The 16,815-nt window shown below is 40.8% G+C and overlaps 1 protein-coding gene across 4 annotated transcripts in view; it reads left to right on the top strand.

Annotated features, from left to right (window-relative positions):
* sugct (succinyl-CoA:glutarate-CoA transferase) overlaps positions 1–16,815 on the top strand; it is a 165,290-nt gene that overhangs the window by 40,229 nt on the left and 108,246 nt on the right. For 3 of the 4 annotated variants that reach the window (XM_036944300.1, XM_021563085.2, XM_021563087.2), the window contains one exon: positions 3,471–3,566. The exons of the other annotated variant lie outside the window; for it this stretch is intronic. In XM_036944300.1, the coding sequence (XP_036800195.1) occupies positions 3,471–3,566 (96 nt within the window). The remainder of the gene's footprint in view (positions 1–3,470; positions 3,567–16,815) is intronic. 4 annotated transcript variants of the gene reach the window in all.

Genomic DNA, 16,815 nt, shown 5'->3' with positions numbered 1-16,815 from the left:
TACTTTCGCAAGGCACTGTATGTGCGCTAGGGAGTGCAGCTTTCAAGCAATCAGTGTCATAGAATCATAAATTGGCTATCTACCCACAGTATAAAAACTGCAGTATGCCTCATCTGCATAACAGGTGATTAAAATGGATGGTATTGTTTTATAAATAGTTTTCAGCTTTTATGAATACATAAAAATGGGCTATTATTTAAAAATATTTTGTTTTGAACTCTTACATTTCAACAGTGTACATTTCAATTTTCAAAGCTGCATTTAGATTTAAACAATTTGTTCCTGCTGAATTTTTTGGGGATTTTGACTCTGATTGTTGATTCCCATAATTTGGGGCTTTGATTATTTACAGGAATCTATGTTAGAGAGTTGACTTGAATTGCCCATTCTCGCTTGTGAGCCTTCATATTGTATCAGACCATGTTGCAGAAATAACCGTTCAGACTCTGTGTCCTTGGATGATACAAATTCCCACAAAGGATGTGGTTTTGGGAGGTAGCTCCAATAATACAATTGTTTGTATCCCTATGTTTTGGGTCAGGGAGTTCTTCCTTGGAAGTTTTTATCCACCCTTCATACATTTCTAAATGTATGGTGTTGTGTGTGGATTGTGGTCGATGCATAAAGTCACATCTGAGGCTTTTAGGTCATGGTTGCTGTGGTCGACCCCTGGGCTGCCAGAGATAAATATATTACCCATCCCCTCCATGTCCAATTGTGCATTCCTACTGATGTCTTGTGGCCACAGTAATCTAACCTCTGAGCAATTTGATGGTGGCTGGACACAAATGAGCATAAAGGAATGGCCAATCCAGATGACCTTTTATTCCCAATCCTTTGGCTAAAAGGGTTGCGAGATGCATAATTATCAAACATATTTTTAAAACCTTTTTTTTTTAAATCATTTTTTTGCAACATTTCCACCTGCATGTAGCGCGAACTGTCAACTACATACCAGTAGTAGCAAAGGATTGGAAATCCAAGCGAGAACGTTTTAGAACGCAGCGTGATACTGCAAATTACCCTTTTTTTCCCGTGACTAGTCGGTCCAACTGTTGTTTTGTGTACAACTTTGTATATTATGATAGGTTCCCATTCTTGATAGCAAAAATGTTAGCAATACAATTTTGGATCATTATATGAAGGTTAGAAGCAGTACTAAGACATTTCAGGTTGTTCTAAGCAGTGTCTTAAAAAATAAAATGACATTTAAGTTATGGCTAAAATATTACGTATTGCTCCTTTTAATATATATGCATTATATAACTTTTGCATGTATATATAGTGTATTTCCAAATTGAAATGAGACACTTCTGCAATTGGCTATCAGAGTTCGGTGTATATTAACCAGCGGGTTAAATTTGCCATATAACATCTTTTAATTATGTGATTTTCTGGTTGTTAACTGATTTTGTGGTTGAGAAGAAGACGTTTTCCTAAAAATACAAACAAATGATATCCAACCATTGTTCAACCTGAGCATGACGTCATTGCAACCAGTTTACCACTGTTTGTCACAATATCAAGTGGTTCTTTAAAAATCAGAAACAAATCCTTTTGAAATAACATCTGTTAATACTCTGAGGTTAAGGTAAGGATGAGCCTTTTACAATCGTGGTTTGGAATAACGACACGCACATTAAATGTGTAACCATGATTGCAGGATTGGCTTTTTGAGTGCAAACAGTTCTCATGATATGGAGATGTCAGTGCCAAGGCAATGCAGCCTACAATCTGCTCACAATATGGATATTTAATTCTAAGAAACATTTGAACACACATCTGAGCATATTCTTAAGGTTACAGAATCGAGACTTTATTTGATATTGTTCTCCAACCATGTTTTGATTTCTATGGATGGATGCATCAAATAATCCAACTCTATGATTTAAGTAGGAACATGTCATGCAGGATGCTGAACTATGTGGATGCAATGTGAGCAGAGGGACAGTTGGCTCTGGAAGAGCTCTTGTGCGATCTCCCTGACAGGCCTAAGTGGCTGGGAGAGTGACTGCTGTTCTGGGACCACATTTCTGTTTCAGCCAGTGAGGGTGAACTCTTTATGGCTTACACTTTGTGGGACAATTACAGGACTTGAACCACACCAGCGGATAGTGGAATCGGACCAAAATTGGAACCATTGGAGGACTAAGACTGACCTATCAGAATGGAGCGCAGGCACAAGCTCAGCTTTTTAAAGGCTTGTTTCTATTTGTCCTCATTGCCTTGACTTCAGTAATTGACTCCCTTGTAGACCATTTTTTAAATTTGGTATCGTCATCATGGCCGCCTTGTGGTTTCTGTCAGGGACATTCATACCCTTCCAATCTAAATTAGGATAGCTCCTGGCAGGCAAGTATCTCAAATAAATACGAGTTAGAATGAATAGCTTAGAGAAGTCGAAAATTAACAGAGCTGAAGTCATGGCTGTCTGAAAAGCGTACAGTAATTTATTCTTCTGCCAAAAAGCAAGTGTGGAGCAAATGATAGGCATTGGAATTGCTACTTGGTTATTGTCCTGTGGATTAGTTTTGCGGTACTTGGCATGAATGACCACCCCCCATCTGAACGAAGTCCCGACACAAGACACAGTATAAAGAATGACTTGAGACATTCTTAAATAGAAGTTAGGATTGTAATGCAATGCTATTCATATGGCATCCACTATTGTCATAATCAATCTTGCTATTATTACCAATTTACACAGATGTTTACACACTTTCAGGTGTGATTGTTTAACTTTGTTGAGAGTCCGTTAAAGAACAAACTATAGAAGTCAAGAAGTTAACCGGTGTTATTTAAACACGAAGAGAGACAGTATGTTCCAAAATTGTGCAAACAGTGGACAATTACCTGAATGTAGAAGCTGTTGGAGATGGATAGGCCCGACTCATGGCTGTGTGCCAGGCCAGGCTTACTGTGGAAGTTGGAATGGGGCTTAGAGGAAGAATGCAGATGCTGTGTGGAGACCCTCCATCCCATTTCTGATATTAAATCATCACTACAGGGCTTTGATCTTGGCAAACTCGCCGAATGTTCCTTTAAACATTTGCGTCAACAGCTTCTAAAAGCATCAGTGTTTACATAGCTAAATATTGTCTCAGCTGCAGAGCCTCTCAAATGAGGTTTCATCTGGGCATTGTCAACTCACCCCGGGAGTCTGCCATTGACACAACAGGAGATACTGAAATGCTACTCTTAGTGCTTAAAACCTTCAAAACGTCTAATATATATCACCTGACAATAGACAGTTGCTATTTAGTGAATGATAAATCGATAAGGAAAAATAGAGGTGAAGCATGTTGCAAGACGTGGTGGAGCTGTTGCTTGTTTTCACAACAAAGTGCTGTGAAGGTTTGAGTTAACTGGACTCACTGAGCAGCGGGGTATAATGAGCTTGCTGACAGGTCATAGATTTCAAGCTCGGCTCTCACTGTGCCCTTCTCTTGCTCTCTCTCTCGCTCTCTCAGGTGGCTTGTCTCACACACATTGCTGCAAATTACCTCAATGCTGGGAAGGAAGCCAGGAGATGGGGAACAGCCCATGAGAGCATCGTTCCATATCAGGTGCAGTGCAACCAGCGTGCTTTCCACTTAACCAGGTTTCCTTCATTTATACCCTTCAGTCTGATACAGTAGCGTTAACTGTGTCTTTGAGACCGGTGGCTTGATCGGTTGCAAAGGTTTCCAATATGCATAGAAAATGGATATGCATGGCCTCGTGACACAATGGTAAAATGTCAACACAACTGGATACACCTGTCATTTTTGACAGGTTATAATTGATACAGCAGCGCTACAATACCAAGCAACAGAGTGTTGAAACGATTGCTAACTAACTGTAAACAATTTTAGCTAGCTAGCTAAGCATCTTAGCTAATTGTGAGGCTAAACAATTCACTTATTTAGCATTAATTAGCCACTGCAAATATCAGTGCTAGCTAGAGCGACGGTGTCTCCTAAACGTACATTTTTTAACGTTCTTTGAGGTCTCCAATTTAGGTGAGGTAAAATCAGGTGTGCAGAATATTTTTTTCACATTTCTACAATTTCAATTATTTGATACCTACCGTAGAATAACGTTTTAATTGCATAATTGTTGAATTTGATAATTTGTTGAATTTGATAACCCCTCAGTAGGGGTTGCTCAGTAGTTTGGCTGGGAAAAAGTGCTTATGGGGAGATTTGAAGAATGAGCTCACCAGCCTTCCAAACGGGACACAACAAACTATTTAGTGTGATTTACAGTAGATTCTGTTATGGAAGTAGATCATGTGGTTAGGAACCCAACTGAAGTTTATGATGTGTCATGCCACTAAACCAGACTGCCCCCAAGCTGGTTTCAACTGTCACTCTCAGTTGGATTCTAATCACCATTACTTTTCAGTAAAGCAGAGGCCCTTTCTCAATCCACATTTTCGTTATTGTGCACTGCAATAATATCCGTTTTGAATTTGTTTGAAAGCAATGTTAACTGTGGCAATGTGGCTCAGTAGTTCAACAACATCACACTTTGAACATTGTACTAACTTATGTTTCTCCTTCCACTTAAGCCGATTCATTCTTCACCACTTAGTGCATTCATTAATCTGTTCCTGTTTGGACCCTGTTCATGCGACCATCATTCATACCAAATTAAATGTATTGGTCACATTCACGTGTTCAGCAGATGTTATTGCAGGTGTAGCGAAATGCTTGTGTTTCTACCTCCAACAATGCAGTAATATCTAACAATTTAACAACAATACACACAAGTCTAAAGTAAAGGAATGGAATTAAGAATATATACAGTTGAAGTCAGAAGTTTACATACACTGAAGTTGGAGTCATTAAAATGTGTTTTTCAACCACTCCACAAATTTCATGTTAACAGTCTATAGTTTTGGCATGTCGGTTCGGACATCTACTTTGTGCATGACACAAGTAATTTTTCCAACAATTGTTTACAGACAGATTATTTCACTTATAATATAATTTACAATTCCAGTGGGTCAGAAGTTTACATACACTAAATTGACTGTGCCTTTTAAGCAGCTTGGAAAATTCCAGAAAATGATGTCATGGCTTTAGAAGCTTCTGATGGGTTAATTTACATAATGTAAGTCAATTGGAGGTGTACCTGTGGATGTATTTCAAGGCCTACCTTCAATCTCAGTGCCTCTTTGCTTGACATCATGGGAAAATCAAAAGAAATCAGCCAAGACCTCAGTAATTTTCTTTTAGACCTCCACAAGTCTGGTTCATCCTTGGGAGTAATGTCCAAACTCCTGAAGGTACCACGTTCATCTGTACAAAGAATAGTACGCAAGCATAAACACCACGGGACCATGCAGCTGTCATGCCGCTCAGGAAGGAGACGAGTTCTGTCTCCTGGAGATGAACGTCTTTGGTGCAAAAATTGCAAATCAATCCCAGAACAACAGCAAAGGACCTTGTGAAGATGCTGGAGGAAACGGGTACAAAAGTATCTATATCCACAGTAAAATGAGTCTTATATCAACATAACCTGAAAGGCCGCTCAGCAAGGAAGAAGCATCTGCTCCAAAACTGCCATACAAAGCCAGACTACGGTTTGCAACTGCACATTGCGACAAAGATCGTATAAATAATTCTCTCTACTATTATTCTGACATTTCACATTCTTAAAATAAAGTGGGGATCCTAACTGACCTACGACAAGGATTTTTTTGCTAGGATTATAAGTCAGCAATTTTGAAAAACTGAATTTAAATGTATTTGGCTAACGTGTATGTAAACCTCTGACTTCAACTGTAAATATTTGTTTGAGCATTGTCATAGACTAAGATACAGTATATACATATGAGATGTGTAATGCAAAATATGTAAACATTAAAGTGATTAGTGTTCCATTATTAAAGTGGCCAGTGATTTCAATCCATGTATATAGGGCAGCAGCCTCGAATGTGCTAGTGATGGCTATTTAACAGTTTGATGGCCTTGAGATAGAAGCTGTTTTTCAGTCTCTGGGTCCCAGTTTTGATGCACCTGTACTGACCTGGCCTTCTGGATGATAGCTGGGTGAACAGGCAGTGGCTCGGATGGTTGTTGCCCTTGATGATCTTTTTGGCCTTCTTGTGACTTCAGGTGCTGTAGGTGACCTGGAGGGCAGGTAGTTTCCCCATGTGATGTGTTGGGAAGACCGCACCACCCTCTGGAGAGCCCTGTGGTTGCGGGCGCTGCAGTTGTCGTACCAGGCGGTGATACAGTCCGACAGGATGCTCTCAATTGTGCATCTGTACAAGTTTGAGGGTTTTAGGTGACATGCCAAAATTCTTCAGCCTCCTGAGGTTGAAGAGGCGCTGTGGGTGGACCATTTCACTTTGGCAGTGATGTGTACGCCAAGGAACTTGAATCTTTCCACCTTCTCCACTGCGGTCCTGTCTATGTACACTACTCAAAAATATAAAGGGAACACTTAAACAACACAATGTAACTCCAAGTCAATCACACTTCTGTGAAATCAAACTGTCCACTTAGGAAGCAACACTGATTGACAATACATTTCACATGCTGTTGTGCAAATGGAATAGACAACAGGTGGAAATTATAGGCAATTAGCAAGACATCGCCAATAAAGGAGTGGTTCTGCAGGTGGGGACCACAGACCACTTCTCAGTTCCTATGCTTCCTGGCTGATGTTTTGGTCACTTTTGAATGCTGGCGGTGCTTTCACTCTAGTGGTAGCATGAGACAGAGTCTACAACCCTCACAAGTGGCTCAGGTAGTGCAGCTCATCCCGGATGGCACATCAATGCGAGCTGTGGCAAGAAGGTTTGCTGTGTCTGTCAGCGTAGTGTCCAGAGCATGGAGGCGCTACCAGGAGACAGGCCAGTACATCAGGAGACATGGAGGAGGCCGTAGGAGGGCAACAACCCAGCAGCAGGACCGCTACCTCCGCCTTTGTGCAAGGAGGAGCAGGAGGAGCACTGCCAGCGCCGTGCAAAATGACCTCCAGCAGGCCACAAATGTGCATGTGTCTGCTCAAACGGTCAGAAACAGACTCCATGAGGGTGGTATGAGGGCCCAACGTCCACAGGTGGGGGTTGTCTTTACAGCCCAACACCGTGCAGGACGTTTTTCATTTGCCAGAGAACACCAAGATTGGCAAATTCGCCACTGGCGCCCTGTGCTCTTCACAGATGAAAGCAGGTTCACACTGAGCACATGTGACAGACGTGACAGTCTGGAGACGCCGTGGAGAACGTTCTGCTGCCTGCAACATCCTCCAGCATGACCGGTTTGGCGGTGGGTCAGTGATGGTGTGGGGTGGCATTTCTTTGGGGGGCCGCACAGCCCTCCATGTGCTCGCCAGAGGTAGCCTGACTGCCATTAGGTACCGAGATGAGATCCTCAGACCCCTTGTGAGACCATATGCTGGTGCGGTTGGCCCTGGGTTCCTCCTAATGCAAGACAATGCTAGACCTCATGTGGCTGGAGTGTGTCAGCAGTTCCTGCAAGAGGAAGGCATTGATGCTATGGACTGGCCCGCCCGTTCCCCAGACCTGAATCCAATTGAACACATCTGGGACATAATGTCTCGCTCCATCCACCAACGCCATATTGCACCACAGACTGTCCAGTAGTTTGCGGATGCTTTAGTCCAGGTCTGGGAGGAGATCCCTCAGGAGACCATCTGCCACCTCATCAGGAGCATGCCCAGGCGTTGTAGGGAGTTCATACAGGCACGCGGAGGCCACACACACTACTGAGTCTCATTTTGACTTGTTTTAAGGACATTACATCAAAGTTGGATCAGCCTGTAGTGTGGTTTTCCACTTTAATTTTGAGTGTGACTCCAAATCCAGACCTCCATGGGTTGATAAATTTGATTTCCATGGATCATTTTTGTGTGAATTTGTTGTCAGCACATTCAACTATGTAAAGAAAAAAGTATTTAATAAGAATATTTCATTCATTCAGATCTAGGATGTGTTATTTTAGTGTTCCCTTTATTTTTTTGAGCAGTGTAGATAGGGAGGTGCTCCCTCTGCTGTTTCCTGAGGTCCTTGATGAGCTCCTTTGTTTTGTTGACGTTGAGTGAGAGGTTATTTTCCTGGCACCACACTCCCTCGGCCCTCACCGCCTCCCTGTAGGCTGTCTCTTCATTTTTGGTAATCAGGCCTACTACTGTTGAGTCTTTTGCGAACTTGATGATTTGAGTTGGTGTGCGTGGCCACTACCTACCTTCCTACCTTCACCTACCTTCACCAGTACAGGAACAATGGTGGCCATCTTGAAGCATGTGGGGACAGCAGACTGGGATAGGGAGAGATTGAATATGTCCGTAAACACTCCAGCCAGCTGGTCTGCGCATGCTCTGAGGACACGGCTAGGGATGTCGTATGGGCTGGCAGCCATACGAGGGTTAACATGCTTAAATGACTTGCTCACGTCGGCCACGGAGAAGAAGGCCGCGTTGGTGGCAATGTGTGTTAAACTTGTCCGGAAGCAAGACGTCAGTGTCCACGACGTGGCTGGTTTTCCCTTTATAGTCCGTGATTGACCCTGCCATATACGGCTCGTGTCTGAGCCGTTGAATTGCGACTCCACTTTGTCTCTATACTGTTTGATTGCATTACGGAGGGAATAACTACATTTGTTTGTATTCTGACATATTCCCAGTCACCTTGCCATGGTTAAATGCGGTGGTTCGCAATTTCAGTTTTATTCGAATGCTGCCATCGATCCACGTTTTCTGTTTAGGGTAGGTTTTAATAATCACAGAGGTTACAAGATCTCCTATTCACTTCCAGTCACCGTATCAGTGTATTCGTCAATGTTATTCTCGTAGCCTACCCGGAACATACCCCATTCCGTGTGATCAAAACAATCTTGAAGTGTGGATTCCAATTGGTCAGGTATAATTTATCTACAGTGAGCTCCAAAAGTATTGGGACAGTGACAAATTTGCTGTTGTTTTTGCTCTGTACTCCATGAAGTGATGATCCATTCAGACCAGGCTTACTGCTTGAACATTCATACCTACATTAAATGGAGACATGTATACCTCTAATAATTCCACTTTGTTTTTGGGTTTGTTTTCTTTCAAATACTGAAATAGCAACCTCTTATGGGAGTAATTGTATTTACCTCCCCAGGTTGTTCTTAAGAGTGCATTTTGTCTTATTTATACAATCCAATATTTGTCACATCTATTGTGCTAAACATTCCATGCACTTACTTAAACGTTAATATGAAGTTGCAAACGCTTGGCCTTGCAGGCTCAGCAGTAGTTTTAAAGTCTGTTGGCAGCATGTGCTGGTTTGCTAACCCACTGAATGCAAAGTTACGTGCCAAGCAGTGATGAATTGGGTCCCATTTTACAGTCTTTGGTATGACTTGGCCAGGGATCAAACTCCCTAGCTTCTGATCTCATGACAGACACTAACCACAAGGCCACTGAGTTGGTACTGATAAAGGCCCACTCATTAATTTGAGAAACAACAAAATGGCAGACTCGGCACTTGATTAGTATTAGTACACTATTAGGTCTACCTCCTACTATCGCTTGTTTTCATGTATGATTCTCATACAAAACTACACCTGAAAGAAGAAGCTTCACCACCCTATTTTGATATTGGCCTCATTTATTTTCTATTCATATTTCAGCTTTCTTTTAGCAGGGGAATGCCCATTGAGACCAAAGTTGCGCCTAGTCTTTTTGTCTCACTAAATCAAGATGCGTTATTTGTTTTGTTGCACTAGAAAACAGCCCACCACCTCTTGAGTCCATTCGAAATGGATTTCAATGGGTTCAAGAGGGAGCTTGGCCTTGGTTCAGGTTGCTTGCAGGGGAAGCTTGAGTGAGCTCTCATACTGCTCTTTTTATTAAGCAAAGACACTGGGAGGAACGGCGCACTCCATTTTGATCTCAATAAAGATTTTTTTTTACACTGCACCTCATAGAGATTTATGCAGAGGAGGTAGATGCTAGAGGTAGATGCGTCATGTAAAAATCAATTGAACATTGAGGATAGATTTCAATCACAAAATATTAGTGTGAATTACTTTTGTCCTTGCATTATTTTTGTGGGAAAAAATGGCTATTTTGCTTGGTGTAGATTTTCCCCTCATTTCCTGTACTTAGCCGTTACTGTACTTACAATTTGGATTACATTTAGAATGGGGGCAATAAATAGGTGTTTTGTTCCTCATCCAATTTATTATACATTGAGCTGAGCGGCGTATTTATATTATTCTGTCCCATCTGCTTTTTGAGCAATCTGGGTTACACTGTGTGTTGTTTAAGTGGTAGAGTGTCCCTGTCAAAGGTTTGGACACACCTACTCATTCAAGTGTTTTTCTTTATTTTTACTCTTTTCTACATTGTAGAATAATAGTGAAGACATAAAAAATGTATAATAAGACATTTGGAATCATGTAGTAACCCAAAAATTATATTTTATATTTGAGATTCTTCAAAGTAGCCACCCTTTGCCTTGATGACAACTTTGCACACGTAGCATTCTCTCAACCAGGGTCACCTGGAATGCTTATCCAACAGTCTTGAAGGAGTTCCCACATATGCTGAGCACTTGTTGGCTGCGTTTCCATCACTCTGTGGTCCAACTTATCCCAAACCATCTCAATTGGGTTGAGGTCAGGTGATTGTGGAGGTCAGGTGATTGTGGAGGCCAGGTCACCTGATGCAGCACTCCATCACTCTCCTTCAAATAGCCAATACGCAGCCTGGAGGTGTGTTGGGTCATTGTCCTGTTGAAAACAAATGATAGTCCCACTAAGAGCAAACCAGATGGGATGGCGTATTGCTGTGGTAGCTGTGCTGGTTAAGTATGCCTTGAATTCTAAAGAAATCACAGACATTGTCACCAGCAAAGCACCCCCACACCATCACACCTCCTCCATGCTTCACAGTGGGAACCCCACATGTAGGGATCATCTGTTCACCTTACTCTGTGTCTCACAAAGACACGGCGGTTTGAATCAAAAATCTCACATTTGGAATCTTCAGACAAAAGGACAGATTTTCACTGGTCTAATGTCAACTGCTCGTGTTTCTTTACCCAAGCAAGTCTCTTCTTCTTATTGGTGTTCGTTAGTAGTGGGTTCTTTGCAGCAATTCAACCATGAAGGCCTGATTTCATGCAGCCTCCTCTGAACAGTTGATGTTGAGATGTGTCTGTTACTTAAACTCAAAACTTTTTTGAGCTTCAATTTCTGAGGCTGGTAACTCAAATGAACGTATCCTTTGCAACAGAGGTAACTCTGGATCTTCCATTCCTGTGGCGGTACTCATGAGAGCCAGTTTCATCATAGCGCTTGATGGTTTTTGCGACTGCACTTGAAGAAACGTTCAAAGTTCTTGAAATGTTTCCGGATTGACTGACCTTCATGTCTTAAACAAATGATGTGCTGTCATTTCTCTTTGCTTATTTGAGCTGTTCTTGCTCAAATATGGACTTGGTATTTTACCAAATAGGTCTATCTTCTGTATACCACCCCAACCTGTCACAATACAACTGATTGTCTCAAACGCATTAAGAAGGAATTAAATTTCACAAATTAACTTTTAACAAGGCACACCTGTTAATTTACATGCATTCCAGGTGACTACCTCATGAAGCTGGTTGAGAGAATGCCGAGAGAATGCCAAAAGTGTGCAAAGCTGTCATCAAGGCAAAGGGTGGCTACTTTGAAGAATCTCAAATATATTTTGATTTGTTTAATACCTTTTTGGTTACTCCATGATTACATATGTGTTATTTCATAGTTTTGATGTCTTCACTATTATTCTACAATGTAGAAAATAGTAAAAATAAAACCCAATCGTTTGACTGGTATTGCATAATGTTTTTATAATGACTGATATGTTGGAGATGCGTCAATGGATTCATATAAATGATTTGATTTCTGTTTCTTTTGGTTTCCTTTTTGCTGTTGTGATTAGTCTTGGGGAGATTAACTGCAGATAGATGGGCGGAGAATTGGTCCAAACCTTGCCATTTGTCTGGTACATTTTTCTGGATTTTGAGCCTTTAGTGGTAATACAAGTATTCCGGCACTATAGGTCAGGTCTTGCCCAAACACAGCAAATAATCGATGTCTCTTTTTGAAACATATCTCATGTGTTTGACTGTGTCCATGCATGAGAGCAAAGCAATATTGTCAAGTACTGTAGGAAGGAATGATATTTTATCCATGTAGAACATTTTTTTTAATGCATTTTCAGCCTAACTGATTAATAAACCCACATAGGCATGCAAAATGTGCTAAAATGACATAATTGCGGTGCGTTTTATGTAGTTGTGGTCAGGTGCGGTCTTTCCCCTAATGTCTTAATCTTGTCATGAAAAATACATCTTTATCTGCTTGTAACAGACCAGTTGGTTGGAATATGCTTATATGAGGTCTTCTCAACTAGAACACCCATTTACAAATCGAAAAGGACGTTGTGCCAAATTAAGTCAGCCGTATATTTTATTATGGCACAAGAGGGATCATGCGGTTTGTTTTAATTCTGGTATTGGAGTTTGATGTGCCTGGGCCCACAAAATAAGGCATATCTGTGGACGGAAAGATTTTTGGTTAATCAGAAAATGAATCATTTGGGTTTTCCATCTGACATTTACATGTAATTCGATAGCTGTGTTTTACTCGCCGCAAGTAGGCCTACTGTGGGAATGGCCATCATTTATATTTTTCCTATAACCGTTTGGTCTCTGTATTGGGATAGAATAATAAAAGAGGGAAAATATATATCAATGTGGTGTGTTAGTGTGTGAGAATATGCATGACTGTTGTGATTCTGTATGTTTAAATAAGTAAATGTTATGGATTTGTTTCCGTGTACGTATTTTCATGTCTTACATGCATATATTGCCAGTTTGAGAATTGATTTGAATGATATTATTTTCTCTGAATGTCAGTGTTGATATACAGTACATGTTTAGTTTATGTCCCCGCACATCTGTTTTTAGTAGGAGGGAGAATGTACATTCATTGGGTTGGGTCTTATTGTGTGAACATGATATTAAGGCCAGTATCTTTGGTCCAATGAGTGGCCCTTGTAGCGGCTCTCCCTAAGTGTACACTCTATCCACAATGCCATTCTCCCTTGGGCCTGGGATGAAACCGTGGCTTTGGTTTGGATTATGGTTGGGCTGTGTTATGTGCAGTGCGGCCAGTTCCGGTCCAAAACAGAATATTGTTAAATTTGATTACATTGTAAGTGGCAGGCTGTTGCACATATTGTCCTGGAAAAACATTGTATCTAAATTACAATAATGTGTCATGACTCTAATGCCAATCAAAGTAATTTAGGTCTTACATAGAGGTTTCACATATCGTCAGCATCCTGGAAAAACCTATTTTCCCAAACTTTTTCAGGTGTAGAGAAAACTGTTAAACAAATTTCGCCCCAGCCTTTGCCAGAGACTGAGCTTGCCTCAGACTGCTCATGAGTCATTTGAGAAGATGACCTGGAATCAAAGCAAGCAGGGTGATGTTCCCAAGCCATGTGGCCTTCTCGTCCCAGCTCAGCTCCAAACCTTAATGGTTAGATACTGTTACCTCCATATCTAGTCACAGCTGCCATAGTCTCTCAGTTTCAAATAACCAGACTACTAGACTCACTGATGCCCCAGGAATTAAAAAAAGAATAAGCGTAGACTCTTGAATTACCTCATTTCTTTTTTTACCTTAACGTACCTCAACGTAAGTTGTTGGAACAACTTTGTATCTCAGTCGACCGACTTTGTATCGCAGTCGAACAACTTTTCTCGTTTGAATAACTTCTTACTTAGTCCTTCAAAGGAGATACTAAGTTGTTCAAACAAGATACTAAGTCGTTTGAACAACTTATTATCTCATTTGAACGACTTAATTTGTATTTTGTCTAATAGGCATCATTTGCAGCTTGTCAGACCGTGTAATGGTTGCTACAGCCTTTTAATTTGTAGAGCATATTTCCCACACTCAATGCACATGTGAAGCTTGTTGGTGCTTGCTTCTTTGCACAAATCATTTGACCGCTGCAGTTTGAGTTTATTTATTCCTTTTTATTTATGAAAATAAATTAATACTGCCCTTTTATTATTTACAAATTACTTAAGATGTTTTAGCTTAATTGATTTATATTATGGTGTTAGTATTCCAATATTTAAAAAAATATATATATTACAGTATATATTACAGCCTATGTATTGCATACCTAAAACCTCTGTTAATACATTTGAAGTCCTTCAAAATAGAAACTACATATCCTAATGTTAGAAAGTAGAATATAAATTAGATTTAGATACTGTGGGTGGGGTTGGAATGGGAGAGAAGCCAACACCATTTTTTTTAAATCTGCTCGAATTATTCTCAATTATATGCTCCTGGCATAGCCTAAAGCAGGGCTTATTTTGTATCAAAGAACTGTCCCTGAATATTCATATCAATGGATGGAATCAGTAAATGAATGGCTCCAACTATCATTACACGGTTTGCAAAACAAATGAGACCTAATTTGACAAAATAACAATTAAGTTGTTCAAACAAGATACTAAGTCATTCGAATGAGATAATACCAAGAGTCTAGTTAATTTTTTTTTTTTGTGGGGGGTGTTTGGGCTTCAGGTTACTTGGCAAAATTGACAACATCAAACACTCTGGTAATTAAATGTTTCACCTATATATGATGTAGCATGGGGATTATGGGACTGGAGGATTATTTTGTGTTGTGGCCCATTCAGAGGGATAATACATTTTGTCAAGGAAACTAGTTGTTGGAATGTGAAAGGTTGTCCAGGTTTGAAATTGAGTTCATATTCCATATTTTTTCTGTTTTTTCATTAAATATTTCATGCTTGTTTTTTTTGTTTCTATTAAATATTTCATAATTCATTATTATCATGAAAACCAAACTATTGGGCTGTTCTGTGAGTGAAGTGAGCTTAGCCTATTGTCCAATGAGCCAGCCAAGGAAACTGACGACTCCATTTTATCACTGTTGTTCCTCGCTGTCAGGATTCATGCCAGCATGTGAGGTGCCCTGGTGGGAGGACAATCGAGGGAACTTGCATTAGGTCAGAGAGGCATCAAACTGGGCCTGTCTGTCTACAGAGCTGTCTGAGTCTAAAGTGTTCCAGAGCAGTTTAAAGGGTGATTGTCTGGGCCCAGTGGGAAACTGGTTTGTCTCCCCTCTCTTTTCTGCCACAGTCCTCCACCATCGCTCCCCTTCCTTAATTTGAAATAATTTGATCTGATGGCTAAAAGTTTGTCAAAACAAAATCTCATTAACCACTGTCTGTGCACTTTGTTCCCTAGTTCCCTTTGTGCCACTGGCTGGCAAGGAAGCTAAGCTGCAAAAATGTGGGGGCTAAAAGGGGATAGCAACATGAATCGAAGCTTTGTTTTAAGGTGTATCACCCCAGACAAACAATGAAGCATGTCTTGATTTACTCCAGAGTGAGGGAGGGTTGAAAAAACTTGAGGGGTTGCCGGGTGGTTGCAAGGTTATGCCTTTTAAATCACTCCCCGTCGAGACAGCACTGTCAACAAATGCAAGACAGAAAGCGGGAAGTTGATGACTGTTTTGTCTCTTGAAGTAGTGTATGGGAATTGGGAAAGAAACTACTGGATCTCCACCGAACTCTCAAGGAAGTTTCGGTTCAAGGGTCAGAGGTTCCTTGTTGTCATCTGTTGTTTTGTCCTCCATTCCTGTTACCATATCATTGAGTGTCTCTGTGATTTAGCGAACCAAGTAATGTCCAGATCAGTAGCCTGATTGGTTCCCCCGAGAACATCTGGTTGGTGAACTCATGGTCTCTTGCTCTGGATCTGTATGGAACTTTTAGAGGGGTTACTAAACCTTAAAGGGGTGTTCCACTCAAAATACAACATAACTTTATAACTACACAAAGGAAAAAAATATGAATTCAACATGTAAAGTGTTGGCTCCATGTTTCAGTAGTTGAAATAAAAGATACCAGAAATGTTCCATATGCACAAAATACATATTTCTCTAAAATGTTGGGCACAAATTAGTTTACATCCCTGTTAGTGAGCATTTCTTCTTTTCTAAAATAATCCATCCACCTGGCAGGTGTGGCATATCAAGAAGCTGATTTAACAGCATGATCATTACACAGGTGCACCTTGTGCTTGGGACAATAAAATGGCACTAGAATGTGCATTTTTGTCATACAACACAATGCCACAGATGTCTCAAGTTTTGAGGGAGCCTGCAATTGGCTGCTGACTGCAGGAATGTCCACCAGAGCTGATGACAGAGAATTGAAGGTTCAGTTCTTTGCCATAAGCCGCCTCCAACGTCATTTTAGAGAATTTTTCAGGATATTCCAACCAGCCTCACAACCGCCGACCATGTGCATGGTGTCGTTTGGGCGAGCTGTTTGCTGATTTCAACATTGTGAACAGAGTGCCTTATGGTGGGTTATGGTATGGGCAGGCATGAGCTACGGACAATGATCACAATTGCATTTTATCGATGGCAATTTGAATGCAAAGAGATACTGTGACGAGATCCTGAGGTCCATTGTTGTGCCATTCATCCGCCGCCATCACCTCATGTTTCAGCATGATAATGCTCTAGTTAAATAATCATCTCCTTACAACAAACATTGTTGCATAAAATAAATGTTGCCCTTAGTCGATGACTGAACAAACCGGGATTTAACCAAAGCAATAATTTTAAAACAAAATAACCACTCTCTCTGCTTCTCTGCCATAGTTTATTTGTCTATTACAGATCAGTCTGTTAAACTACATGACCAAAAGTATCAGGACACCTGCTCATCGAACATCTTATTCCAAAATCATTGGCATTACT

The sequence above is a fragment of the Oncorhynchus mykiss genome, chromosome 15 (assembly GCF_013265735.2).
Source record: "Oncorhynchus mykiss isolate Arlee chromosome 15, USDA_OmykA_1.1, whole genome shotgun sequence".
NCBI lineage: Eukaryota > Metazoa > Chordata > Actinopteri > Salmoniformes > Salmonidae > Oncorhynchus > Oncorhynchus mykiss.
This window is presented reverse-complemented; position numbering and strand designations above follow the sequence as displayed.